General features: G+C 41.8%; 1 protein-coding gene across 1 annotated transcript; it reads right to left on the minus strand.

The window, feature by feature from the left end:
• Positions 1-937: 937 nt before the first annotated feature.
• LOC145554346 (NLR family CARD domain-containing protein 3-like) lies at positions 938-14,030 on the minus strand. Its single transcript, XM_081613917.1, has 7 exons — positions 13,989-14,030; positions 13,171-13,901; positions 12,164-12,337; positions 11,534-11,707; positions 9,443-9,489; positions 3,468-3,626; positions 938-1,068 (listed from the first exon to the last, which is right to left on the minus strand). The coding sequence occupies exons 1-7, from the start codon at positions 14,028-14,030 to the stop codon at positions 938-940; spliced, it is 1,458 nt and encodes a 485-aa protein (XP_081470043.1).
• Positions 14,031-14,256: the final 226 nt, after the last annotated feature.

Consider the following 14,256-nt stretch of genomic DNA (forward strand, 5'->3'; position numbering starts at 1 on the left):
GGTTTCACCAGAATTGAGAACATTTTACCTGAGAGTTTCCAGGTTGCAGTTTGGACTCTTCAGTCCAGCAGAGAGAAGCTTCACTCCTGAATCCTGCAGGTTGTTGTTACTCAGGTCCAGTTCTCTGAGACTGGAGGACTGGGAGCTGAGAACTGAGGACAGAGCTTCACAGCTTCTCTCTGAGAGGTTACAGCCACTCAGTCTGAGGAGACAGAGAGGAAAATGGTAATTAAACAATTGATTTAATTAATTTTAATTTCCAGTCAACAAAGGAACTGCTTCATTTAAATAAACTATACCAGCATGGATCAATACTTAACACATCAGTTTCGGTTTTCCATCAATCAAAAATAAATGCAGTAACAATGTGTGTCCTTACAGGGCTTTGTTGGAGGCTTTAACCACTGGCAGCAACCTCAAAAGAGTCTCCTCTGTAGCAGAGTATTTCTTCAGGTCAAACAAATCCAGATCTTTTCCTGGTGAAACTAAGGTGAAACTCAGGGCTGACCACTGAGCAGGAGACAGTTTATCTGTGGAGAAATTTCCTAAACTCATAGACTGTTGGATCTTCTTCAGTAGTGAAAAATCATTCAGTTCATTCAGACATTGGAACAGATTGATGCTTTTCTCCGCAGACACATTGTCAATTATCTTCTTCTTAATGAACTGAACTGTTTCTTGATTGGTCTGTGATGTAATTCCTGTCTGTGTCAGCAGACCTTGTAGGAGTTTATGATTGGTCTGCAGTGAAAGTCCCAGGAGGAAAAAGAGGAACAAGTACAGGTGTCCATTTGGACTCTGTAAAGCCTGGTCAACAGCTCTCTGATAGAGAGACTTTGGCTTAGAGTTATTCAACAATGAAGACTTCTTAGATGTTTGTGCTTCTTCCATCAGACACAATCCAGAGTTAACGAAGGTCAGATGAACATGAAGACCTTCACAGGTTCTTGTTACTCAGGTCCAGAAACTTTTGAACACTCAGATGGTCAAAGCAGAACACCTTGTCTTGGTACAGCCCTATCTCCTCTTTAAACATCTCTGTGAACACACCTGAGTACTCCGAGGCTGCTGTGATATCAATGCCACACTCGCATCACACTCTCACTCGCACATGCAGGTATGGTTAATAAAAGATCAGGTTTCCTTTCTGCAGCTGATCAAAAGTCAAAGGAGAGCAGAGGGAAGCAGTTTCCCCCATGATGAAGTTTGTCAGCAGAACATCCACTGAGCTGGACTCTGTAGCATCAATCAGGATCTCCTTGTTGTGGAAGTCCAGAGGAATTCGACTCTTATCCAGGCCATCAAAGATGAACAGAACCTGGAAGTGTTCAAAGCTGAAGATTTCTTTGGTTTCAGTAAAGAAGTGATGAACAAGTTCCACCAAGCTGAACTTTTTCTCTTTCAGAACATTCAGCTCTCTGAAGGTGAATGGAAATATGAAGTGAATGTTCTGGTGGGCTTTGTCTTTAGCCCAGTCCAGAGTGAACTTCTGTGTTAAGACTGTTTTCCCAATGCCAGCCACTCCCTTTGTCATCACTGTTCTGATTGGTTGATCTCTTTCAAGTGGGACTTTAAAGATGTCTTCTTGTCTGATTGTTGTTTCTGGTCTGTGTGGTTTCCTGGATGCTGTTTCAATCTGTCTGACCTCGTGTTCATCATTGACCTCTGTCATGAAATCTGGTATGAGCATGTGAGATCTGTCCAGGTGCACGCAGAAAATGGAATAAAGGCCTGAGAAATAACAGTATACCCTGTATAATGATTTGATGATGATTATAAGTTGTAACAGGTTTAAGTGATAATACACACGCCAATGAAGAAATGTCTGTAATGTATGATCAAAATATATATTCTGTACTTTTAATCAAGTGAATGTTATAATAATGTATGCTCTGTACTCTTAATCAGTTGATTTTATTACACTATGGAAATTGCAGGTTATACTTTTGAGTTAACAACGAACAACATGATTATGTATGGTTATCCTGTATTATTAAAATCATGAATACTGAGGTAAGGAAAAAGCAAACACTCCTCACTGAGCGAGAAGCAAGGGTGGGGCAGAATTAGAAACAGATGGTCAGTGAGTCATGAGGCGTTGGTCAATGAGTCATGAGGCGTTGGGAAAGTCCGGGATTTTCGGCAAGCAGTAAGAAGGGTCTGACTTCATGCAATGGGTAGGTTCCAAGGAGACGCAGCCCTGCCAGGCATGACATCATGCAATGGGCAGGCTCCAAGGAGACGTAGTCCTGCCTTGCGAGCCGCCACGGGTTAGAAGGCATAAATACTGATGTACGGGGGAGAAAGAGTGTTCTTCGTCCGCGGCGCAGAAGAGGAGCCACCAGAGGAAGCAGGCTAAAGACCAGCAGAGGACCACACCCCGGGACCGAGGGAAGCTCCAGGACTTCACGCCGACTAGAAGGGACGAGTTCCACCAACCCTGGTTCCAGATCCGACCAACTCCTCTGCCTCTACCCAACGCTCTCAACCCAGTTGCAGCCGACTTGGAAAAGAGACGGAGGTCATTTGAAGACAAAGATTCTGCACGTTATAAGGACAACGCACGGTTTTGCTCCGCTTCTCTTCAAGAAAGAGGACTTTGCTCCAGCTGGACAAAGACTCTGGCCAAGGACATCTAAAGATTACAGCTGCCAAGACCAAGAACCATCGGGTATGAGTTGACCAGCTTCCCCCAAAGCCTCGCTCAGTGAACTTAGTGATACAGGTTAGGGATAAGAACAAGGATAGGATGTGATTGATCCTAGTAGATTTCATTATATTTTTGCCTCTTTTATAACCTTTGGGAATTTAACCTGTTGTCATATGCCCCTGCTAAAGCTTGCTTAATAAAATTGTATTCTAAAATTCTAATGAGAATTGTGAACAGAGAGTTTAATTGTGTCAGTCTTAATTATTGTTGGTTCTCCTAAATGTGGTAAAGTTAACATACATGATTCTAGAGACAGGGTGGCTTTGTGTTTTCCTCTGGTGAGTGTTAAAATAATGACCCTGGGACTTAAATCTAAGTCACTAAACTTAATCTAGCCGTTAACAAGTGCCGTTATTTTAGGAGAGGAGCTACCGTTAACAGGAGTGGTTGTAGGGGTTATGCAGCTGTGAGGGCTACTCAGCTGATTGTTCCTCAACTGTAAAGGGTCATAACTTCTGGATCGAAGGTAGTCAGAGCTAGACGAGTCCTTTCCGACCCCAGTTTAAACAGATAATTCTCCACAAACTATCTCTAGGGTAAGACCCGAGTTCTGGGGATTTTCCGGACCTGTTGGACAGAGAACTGGGCAGTAGTGAGTCCAAAGAGTTGTGAGGAGTAGGCGGGACTTACTATTGGGTAGTAACAGACACCTCTCAGGTCCCTGAAGATGATTTAAATAAATGTGATTCCGTCTCTTCAGAAATCAGTAAATGTGTCATTTTTCATTCAGGTCAAATATTTGTAGAAATCTTCTTACTGCTCTGCAGACGGTTAGCCAGCTCTTCCTCCTTCATCCTCCTCAGGAAGTTGAGTGTGATCTTCATCATTGCCTCTCTGTTGCTGCTCCTCTGCTCTTCATCCCCACCTTCCAACACCTCGTCATCCTCTCTCTGACTCTCTGAGCATTCTGGGTAATCTGGACTCAGAACCTGCTGGATCTTCTTCAGCTCATTCTTCACAAAATTGGCAAGGTTTTCCTCTAGCAGCTGGAACAGAACAATAGATGAAGGAAACATCAGACTGAAATCAAGGAAACAAACACCAGATGGATGTTGGACAGACTGACAGTCCTCTGGTCTACACAGTTCAGCATAGAGACGACTGTGAACAGAACCCTTGAAAAGTAGTTGTTCATTGTCAGACCATAAATATGGAGTCAAGCTGTGTTTGGTGCTGTTGGGCAGATGGACCACTGGGAACCTCTGAACTCTGCTGGTCCACTCTGTGGAGGAACTAGGAACTATCAGGAAGGCAGAAAATAGTCACCCAGCAGTATTCACCTAGATTTTCACATTAAAAGTCTTTAGGCATGAGCACATATGAACACAATAGACCAGTAACACCAGAATCACCAGTAGACATTTTAAAAAGTTGGTGCTGAACTTGGATTTCAAACTGTCCACACTGTTGGCAGGTCTAATGCTGGTGGAGACAGAGTCCCAGAGCTTGGGGACAGTGGAAGGGAAGGCTCTGTCCACACAGGTCTTCAGGACAGTGTGGGACATCCATCAGGTTTTGATGACTGGATCTGAGGTGATGTGGACATGGAGGAGTTCTGAGATATGTGGGTGTGTCCATGTGGGATCCTTTCCTGGATGTTATAGAGGATTTAAAATGGATCCTGTAGATCCTGGAAGCCAGTGAGCTCACATTATATCTGTCCACACAGAGACAATCAGAAGGTCCATGAAGTTATATCTGGATGTGAGCAGTGAACCAGATGATCCAAGTAGTTGTAAAGATTTAATGTTCCTGCTGATCCCACTAAGAACCAGCAGAACCTCTGATGTTCCACATCAGCTCAGTCTGGTTGAGTTCCAGCAGATCTCACCAACCACATCATGAAACTTTCCTTCCCTGCTGAACTGATCTCACAATGCACACAGGAACCCAGTCCTGATGGACCAGACTGGTTTACCAGGTATTTCCCAGTGGAATTGTGTCCCACTGTTAGTCTGACATGGATCCAGGAAGCACCAGAACATCATCATCAACATCACCCAGAGATGAAGATATGAAGGTGTTTTCATTAGAATAGAGCAGATGGTTTAGTTCTTTTTCTTGTGTGAAACTCTGTTGGATTCTGATAAAAATAACAACAATATTAAAACTCTGTGGAGGTTTGCTTTAAAGATAATTTTTAATGTGACTGATTATAAGCTAAAGAGCTTTGAGACACAACAGAACCAGATATATCTTCAACTAATTTATTCCTATTAGAACCGGTCCAATCCTCCAACATGTTCCTGATAACAAATCCTCCTGAATAATGTCTAGCAGAAAGATCTGTTTCTGAGACAAACATATTGGTTTGAAATGACTGAGAGAAGTTTGGTGATCTTGGTGTTGAGCTCTGACATGGAGAAGAACCAGGAGTCCTTTGCACTCTGACCTTCCAAGGAGGATCTGATGGTCTGTAAGAGACCATCTGATTCTGAATCAGATTCACAGGAGACATTCTTTAATTTAACTACATCCATTATGGTTGATAATCCACCATAATGGATATTTGAACCTCAGTTTCATCCAGAGGTGAAACTGGAATAATCAAATTAATTCAAAGATATATTTTTCTTTCAGCATTGTTCAGTCTGGAAACTAAACTCAATTATAGGTTGATCCAAATCTCAACCTAGAAATGAAAATCAATGTGTGTTAAAGACCAACTCTACCAACTGCTCCACTGTGCAGGAAATAATGTATCTGAAAATAAATTAAAACATATTATGTGGGCAAAAAATTCTGTAAACCACACAAAATAGCTGATATTTGACATGCAAAAAATCTTTCAGATTACATAAACAATACTTTTCTCACTTCAGGATGACGCAGGGACATCTATAGGACCAATTTTAACTGAGGTTGCACATATGTGCTTTACAGGATGTTTTGCCTACACAATATATTAATTTTTTTCAGATACATAATTTCGTTTTGCAAATTAATTAACACAAAGTTTTAGCCTCTTATAGACGCCGGAGAGAAACTTGACGTGTGAATCAAACATAAACCGGAGATGCGCTTTTATTTTGAAAAGAGAGCATCATAACTTGTGCTGTCGCGCACATTAAAATCGAGTGCAGGCTGGCTTTACTGCCATTTCCGAAGAGGCGGCTAGCTTTATCCCACTGATAGATGGGGCTTCCGATGCTGGCTGTCTGCTTCTAAACACTTCTGATAATGCTGACATCACTGTAGCAGCGCTAACAATGTCATTTAAAATATTAGTTGCCTCTGTGAGTCGCTGCCGCTCAGCTATTTTTTTGTCCGTGAAAACCCGCCTACTCCTGCATAGGGTCCAATCAGAAACTGAAATTTTATGTAAACTTCCATTGCAATAGTACGTGTAAGAGAGTTTGACTGTGAATGTAAGAGAGTTTGATAGTGAATGTAAGAGAGTTTGACTGTGAATGTGAGAGTTTGACTGTGAATGTGAGAGAGTTTGATAGTGAATGTAAGAGAGTTTGACTGTGAATGTGAGAGAGTTTGACAGTGAATGTAAGAGAGTTTGACTGTGAATGTAAGAGAGTTTGATAGTGAATGTGAGAGTTTGATAGTAAATGTAAGAGTTTGATAGTGAATGTATGAGAGCTTCCAGGACCTCCTCGATGATAGTTTTCCTTCAATGTGATCGGTGTCACATAAGCTTGAAGCATCACGTCACTAAGAAAAGTGTAACTGGATTGGCTGGGTGTCGGAATCTGACATCCATTGCTAATGTCTGTGACCTGAAGTTCCCTTGCCATTTTTACAGCAAATTTTTAGATGCTGAATTTGAGACAGCAAATTTGAGGACACTGAGAATATTGCATTTGAATTTTGAAAAGTATTTTTTTTTATATGCTGAATTTTTTAACACTGAAAAATTAAACTGAAAAAAGCTATTAAAAATGTTATCACTTTGAAAAAGGAATGTGAATTTTTTTAACGAAAATTTCAACCATGTAAAACTAACAACAATGACATTTTTTCTACATAGAAATAATGACAATGAAAACTTTTTAGGATAAAAATATATTCTGAATATATTTTAACACTGAAAAAGTAAGTTCAAATATACAACATTCAAATTTCAGAAGCATTTTTAATTCAAATTCTGATGGCATTTGAGGACACTGAGAATATTGCATTTGAATTTTGAAAAGTACATTTTCAAAATTTACTTCATGGAAGCTGTAATCTTCCATGAAGATCACAGCTCAAAGCTTCATGGAAGCTGTGAGCCTTCATGGAAGCTGATGCTCTGTGAAGCATCAGCCTTCACAGAGAGCAAGAGAAAAAAAGCTTTAGCTTCCATGAAGCTGGAAGATCACAGCTTCATAGAGATCACATAATAAATATAAGAGGAAGAAATTTTCAAGGAATCATTCAGAAGAGTTTCATAAAGAAATAGATAGAATCTTTGAAAACCTCTTTCTGAGATGAGACTTTTTAAGGTAAGGTAAGGTAATTTTATTTATATAGGACATTTTCAGCAACAAGGCAATTAAAAGTGCTTTACATGAGTTAAAAGGAAATGCAAACAAAATAACAAACCAAAGGAAAGAATAAAGAGGAAATACATTTTCTGGGTAAAAGTGAGTACACTACAATTCTAAGTTTGTTATGAATCCTTTTCTGGGTTAAACATAATATAAACTAAGCAGTGACTGATCCTGTTAAGTATTTCTGGATTCCAAGTTCGTAGTTATGGTAATTCTAATTCTGATTCAATTTCTGGGCTGTATAATGTTGATCTAAATAGTGCGTACTCCACAATTTCTGATATTACTAATAAACTAAAATAATCCTTTTCTGGGTTAAATAGGGAGCACTCCACCGTTTCTAACAAACTAAAACAAAAAAGGGGAAAGGACACATTAGAGCAGATGGCAACATTCAGACAAAACAATGGGCAAAACAAAGACACGAGTGAAGGTGGTGAAGTCAAAGGGCCATGAAGAAATGTTACTGAGCCTCCTGGCATAGTCCGATAGAGGTGTTGTTATCAAGGCATGATGTCCTTGGGAGTGCTCAGCTCCACAGCTCCATGGATAACAGGAGGGGGAGAGGCAGGAGGAGCGCTGTGTTTTCATATCATCAAGGAGACTGGAAATATGCAGCCCTTTCAAGGCCACATGGGGAAAGCCAATTCAGAAACAGAAAGTCTTAGGTCGGGAAGATTATAAATTTCAATCTAATGTCTCTTCGATACATCTCAGTTCCCATCCATCCATTTTCTTGACACCCTTGTCCCTTAGCGGGGTCGGGAGCTTTGCTGTTGCCTATCTCTAGCTAACGTTCCGGGCGAGAGGTGGTGTTCACCGTGGACAGGTCGCCAGTCTGTCGCAGGGCAACACAGAGACACACAGGACAAACAACCATGCACACACACACTCACACCTAGGGGCAATTTAGACAGACCAATTAACCTAACAGTCATGTTTTTGGACTGTGGGAGGAAACCGGAGTACCCGGAGAAAACCCACGCATGCACAGGGAGAACATGCAAACTCCATGCAGAAAGACGCCGGGCCGGGAATCGAACCCAGAACCTTCTTGCTGCAAGGCAACAGCTCTACCAACTGCGCCACTGTGCAGCCATCTCAGTTCCCAATCATCCAAATTAGTTTGGTCGTTCCACTGAGCCGAAACCAGCAACTTCTCCAAGATCGATTCCATCCCATTAGTGAGTTTTAGAGTCCTCGTCTCTGTCCACACCAACAGTCTGAGTGTTTGCCAGTTCAGCCAAGTCCGTCACAAATTTGTCAATAATCCAGGAATCCACAAGCTCCAAACAGCAGAAATCTGGTTATGAATAAATCAAGGTTGAATCCCTCAGAAGAAAAGGGCTCTCCTGTGCACAGACTTCTTGTCGAAAATTTTATCAATTGCATTGAGAGACTGGTTGACTAGATCCATAATTTGTAGATTTGGAGGATGTGCAAAAAAGGCTCCAAAAATATGGAAAAAGACAAAAAAACAGAGCAAGCAGGGCAGGCATGGGCAGGGAGGCAGCAGAGGGAAAAAGCATCAGCCTTCACAGAGAGCAAGAGAAAAAGAAAGCTTTAGACTCAACTCAGCACAGAAACACTAAGGAACCAGAACTGAGCCAGAATCCAGGAATCAGAGGTTCAGTGAATGTGGTGTTGAAGGTGTGGAGGAGGATCAGTGAGTCAGAGGAGACTCTGTAGAAGGACAGAATGCCAGCAGGACAGTCCACATATACTGCTACTCTGTGAGAGACAGAGGAGGAGGAGAGACGAGTTTGTCTGTAATTGTGACAGACAGAGTAACCATCAACATCAGAGCAGCTCAGACTCCAGGAATGATCATTCCATCCAAAAAAACAGGATCCACTGTATCCTTTCCTCTTGATTCTTCTGTAACTCACTGATATATCAACTTCTCCTCTCCACTCGACCTCCCAGTAACAGCGACCAGTCAGACCAGTTCTACACAGCAGCTGAGTATAATAATCAAATCTGTCCGGATGATAACAAAATGGCTGAAACTCCTTCATGACCCATGTCACCTTCCTGTTGTCTTCAGACAGTAGGAGTTTTCTGTTCACTGTGTTTGTGTCGATGGTGAGTGGACAGGAATCTGATGGAGAGAACAAACACAATCCAGCTGCAGTTATTGATCATTTATGGATCTTTGATGATGATCCTGAATGAGTGATGTGACAGTTTGAAGATGGTTGAATGTGAGCTGCTTTGTTGTCATGAATCAGATGAAAAACACACTTACACTTCCTCAGACCTGGTGTCAAGAATCGGCCTCCAGCAGGCTCCACCCTGAAAGGAGGAGGGGGGGGTCAGACTATCAGTCTCTTTCAGCAGCAAACATGGACATTTCATGTCTCTCAGATACACATTGTCCTCCACTGAGACAGGAACAATCCAACATCTGGATTGCAAACTGCAGTGGATGTAGGAAGGACAGTTGGTGCTGCTGCAGCACAACTCATTTCTCCAAACACAGGAAAAGCTCCAACAGAGAGGAGAAAGGAAATCCCTCAGTAACAACCTGAAGAAACTCACTGAAGCCTAAAAGGACATCAGGAAACTAAGGAAACATTTCTGGAAGCTCAACCTGATTTAATAATCAGCATTAAAATCCAATCAATCTAAACTCTGATTAACACCTGGATACCTGCTCCATCCACACTCCCACACACAGATGAAGGAATGAAACACTAAACAGCCCTGCCGCTGAAAACCTGCTGTGGCCTCACTGTAATATCCAGAAATACAAACATTAAAAAGGAGAAGCTGCATCACATTCAACAAAGAGTTCAACAAGAACCAAACATTTGATCTCTGAGCTCAGACTCACAAACCAGGGAGAGGCTTCCATCATCACACACCTCTGACAAACACCTCCAACCTTTCAGCACTTCCTCTACCAACCAGCACCACCAGGTGGCGCTGCACACATTTACAATGAGACATCAAGGTGACTCTTAGCTCCATATATGGACAGATTTCCTCTAATGGGGGCGGAGCCTGGATTGGAGGAACCAGCAGCAGCTTCCAGGAACAAACCTTGGGAACCTCTGGAGGAGAACATGGAGATGAGATTCCTGCTTTAATCAGTGGATTCATTGGTAGAAAACATGATAACTGAGATATCTGATAGCTGCAGCTCCATTTTCTACAGATGAGGTGAGCCGCTAACTGAGGAGCGCTTTGACTCTGATGGAGAACATCGCCAATGGAAGGATTCAGAGGGAGCGATTGATCATATTGATCTGCTGGGAAATGATGATGATGATGGTTTACTAGTGTTTAGATTAATTCAGACTGATCATCCTGGAGCTCTGAGCAAAACTTAAAGAAGGAGCCGTACGTTAACGGTACTGGTCCAGCTGCAGTCATCTTTCAGTGGAGCTGCCAGATTTGTGAATGCAACTTTATTGTCAGAAAGCGTCTCTACTCTGTAAATGTACAACTTATGCACATTATTCCACTATTTAGTCCACTTTCCCACTCAATGGACTCTCTGACTCTCTGTCTGTCTTTAAATCCTGGCTGGACACTCTGCTGTTCAAACAGGCATTTGTACAATCTTTTTATTTATTTTATTTTTTTGTTATTTGGATTTTTTTCTTTCTTTAAATGTATTATTTTTATTTTTGTGAGGTTACCTTATGTTCCATGAAAACACCTTTTAAATAAAATACATAATAATTATTATAAATGCTTATACTGCTAAAGCAAGGACATTGCCATGGTTGTTGCCCCACATTGTGGGGCATGGTGGGGCAGACTTCGGGGTATTTATACTAATTTACATAGGGATTTATGGGTGGCGACAGGGCGGACCAGCAGCTGCGCTCTATTTCCTGCGAATTGGGATTTATAAAGGAAAGGTTCGCAGCCACTTGCGTGCGCAGGGATTTATACATCCTAATTTTTTTGTGCGCCACACTTTTCTAAATTTTTCCATACTCCAAGTTTTAGTGTGCTATGCTCTATTTTATGCATGAGGCCCCAGTTCTGTCATCCCAGAACCCCGATCGTGTTGGTCCTTCCAAGCCTAGCCATCAGCCTACCTGTCATAACACATTGAACATATTTTCCATGTAAATAAATCCTTTAAACTATCTGGTTTCTTGAATGCATCGCTGCATGTAGATCTGGAACATTGCAAAAACCATGACAGTCAAGCCATATTTACCATGTTATTTATAAATGCCATGTTTCCAAACTACATATTTAATTATCAAACTAAATATTTATCTTCAAACTGAACATTTCCCATCAGATTGACTAAAGACGTTTCTCCTCTTCCTCCTCTATCAGACCTTCTCTGCTCCTGCAGCAGGTTCCTCCATACGTGAGAGCTTCCAGTCTCCAGTCTGGATCCTTCAGTCCAGCCGACAGCAGCTTCACTCCTGAGTCTCCTGGATGATTGTAACTCAGGTCCAACTCTTTCAGATGGGAGGGGTTAAAGGTCAGAGCTGAGGCCAGAGAAGCACAGCCTTCCTCTGAGACCAAACAGCCTGATAAGCTGCAGACACACAATTCATCACATGATGAGAAGATGAGAACATTGAGGTAGAGCCCAAGGTCTGAAGTGGTCATTTTCACAAGAGGACAAAATTGCTTAAACTTTTAATGAGAAAAAACAGTAATACAATTGTATTTTATTCTTTAGTTTTAAAAAAATCAACATTTGCTATATGTAGAATGGATGAAAAAGTCTAACAACTGCTGGGAGGGAGGATATGCAATAATTAAACAGGCAAGCCTGACCCCCATTTTTCTAAATAAGTGTCTACTTGATTCTTTCAGCCTGGAGAAAATGAAAACTACTCTTGTTTATGTGTCAAGACATAGATTGTTAGCCAAGTCATAGTCAGATACCTATTCTTATAACAATCTACAACTGAAATAATATTTGCATAATCTCTGATAGCAGGTAATGGACAGAAATCTGGTTTCACCAGGATTGGTCACATTGTACCTGAGAGTTTCCAGGTTGCAGTTTGGACTCTTCATGCCAGCAGAGAGAAGCTTCACTCCTGAATCCTGCAGGTTGTTGTTACTCAGGTCCAGTTCTCTGAGACTGGAGGACTGGGAGCTGAGAACTGAGGACAGAGCTTCACAGCTTCTCTCTGAGAGGTTACAGCCACTCAGTCTGAAGAGACAGGGAGGAAATATCTGTTATTTAACAATTCATCAAAAATGTATGTTTTGATTAGCATTCAACAATGCTCTTCTTGGAAAGATGGAAGAATCTACTTTCAGTTTACCATTGAAATAATATTTACATAATCTTTGACAGGAGGTAATGGATATAAATTGAGTTTCACTGGGACTGAGAACATTTTACCTGAGAGTTTCCAGGTTGCAGTTTGGACTCTCCAGTCCAGCACAGAGAAGCTTCACTCCTAAATCCTGCAGGTTGTTGCTACTCAGGTCCAGTTCTCTGAGACTGGAGGACTGGGAGCTGAGAACTGAGGACAGAGCTTCACAGCTTCTCTCTGAGAGGTTACAGACACTCAGTCTGAGGAGACAGAGAGGAAAATAAGTTATCAATTCATCAAAATTAATATTTTTATTCCCAGTCAAAAATATTCTTCTCGGACAGATTAAAAGAACTGCTTTATTTTACAGGTCTCTATATTCCCTTTTGATTGTGAACTGCTTTAATCAATAGTTGGGCCTCCAGCTGTGAAGGACTAAACTATTTGCAACAAGGAGACAGGCAAGAGAAATATTACAATTCACAATGAACTAAATTATACCAGTTTCAGTTTCCACAGAAAAGCAGGAGTTTTTATGCTTGAATATGTAAAGTTATGGCAAGCTGCCAAAAGAAATCTGTCTCTCTTCTACTTATCATCCACTAGTGGCCGACATTGTGGAAACAATGCACAAAAAAGTAAAGAAACAAACATGAATCAACATTTACCTCATCAATAACAAATTTCTCTAAAAAATAACTGCAGTAACAATGTGTGTCCTTACAGAGCTTTGTTGGAGGCTTTAACCACTGGCAGCAGCCTCAGAAGAACCTCCTCTGAAGCAGAGTATTTCTTCAGGTCAAACACATCCAGATCTTTTCCTGATGACACTAAGATGAAACCCAGAGCTGACCACTGAGCAGGAGACAGTTTATCTGTGGAGAGACTTCCTGAACTCAGAGACTGTTGGATCTCCTCCACTAGAGAACGATCATTCAGTTCATTCAGACAGTGGAACAGATTGATGCTTTTCTCTGCAGACACATTCTCACTGATCTTCTCCTTGATGTACTGAACTGTTTCCTGATTGGTCTGTGAGCTACTTCCTGTCTGTGTCAGCAGACCTTGTAGGAGTCTCTGATTGGTCTGCAGTGAAAGTCCCAGGAGGAAACGGAGGAACAAGTCCAGGTGTCCATTTGGACGCTGTAAGGCCTGGTCAACAGCTCTCTGATAGAGATCATTTAGTTCAGGTTTATTAGATGATGAAGACTTCTTAGATGTTTGTGTTTCTTCCATCAGGTTGACACCAAAGTTGATGAAAGTCAGATGAACATGAAGAGCAGCCAGAAACTCCTGAACACTCAGATGGACGAAGCAGAACACCTTGTCCTGGTACAGCCCTCTCTCCTCTCTAAAGATCTGTGTGAACACTCCTGAGTACACTGAGGCTGCTCTGATATCGATGCCACACTCTGTCAGGTCTGATCCATAGAAGATCAGGTTTCCTTTCTGCAGCTGATCAAAGCCATTTCCAGAGACTCAATATCTTCTGCTCTCTGGACTCCAGTGTGGATCTGTTTCAGCTCCTCCATCATACTTGACCTTCTTCACTTTGGTCTGAACCACCAGGAAGTGGATGTACATCTGTCAGGGTTCTGGGCAGCTCTCCTCCCTCTCTGGTCTCCAACACATCCTCCAGAACTGTAGCAGTGATCCAGCAGAAGACTGGGATGTGGCACATGATGTGGAGGCTTGTGATGTTTTCATGTGGGAGACGATCCTGCTGGCCTGCTCTCATCTCTGAATCTCTTCCTGAAGTACTCTCCTTCTGGGATCATTGAACCCTCTGACCTCTGTCACCATGCCAACA

Source organism: Poecilia reticulata, chromosome 12 (assembly GCF_904066995.2).
Source record: "Poecilia reticulata chromosome 12, P_reticulata-male-v2, whole genome shotgun sequence".
In the NCBI taxonomy this organism is placed as follows: domain Eukaryota; kingdom Metazoa; phylum Chordata; class Actinopteri; order Cyprinodontiformes; family Poeciliidae; genus Poecilia; species Poecilia reticulata.

Excerpts from the sequence above, each read along its gene's own strand:
- LOC145554346 (XM_081613917.1), bottom strand. The coding sequence starts at position 14,030 with ATGTACATCCACTTCCTGGTGGTTCAGACCAAAGTGAAGAAG. Across the intron at positions 3,627-9,442 it reads GACACCAGGTCTGAGGAAGT|ATTACCCAGAATGCTCAGAG; the intron begins GTAAGTGTGTTT and ends TTCTGAGTCCAG. Across the intron at positions 1,069-3,467 it reads GGCTAACCGTCTGCAGAGCA|CAGCCTCGGAGTACTCAGGT; the intron begins GTAAGAAGATTT and ends TTGATATCACAG.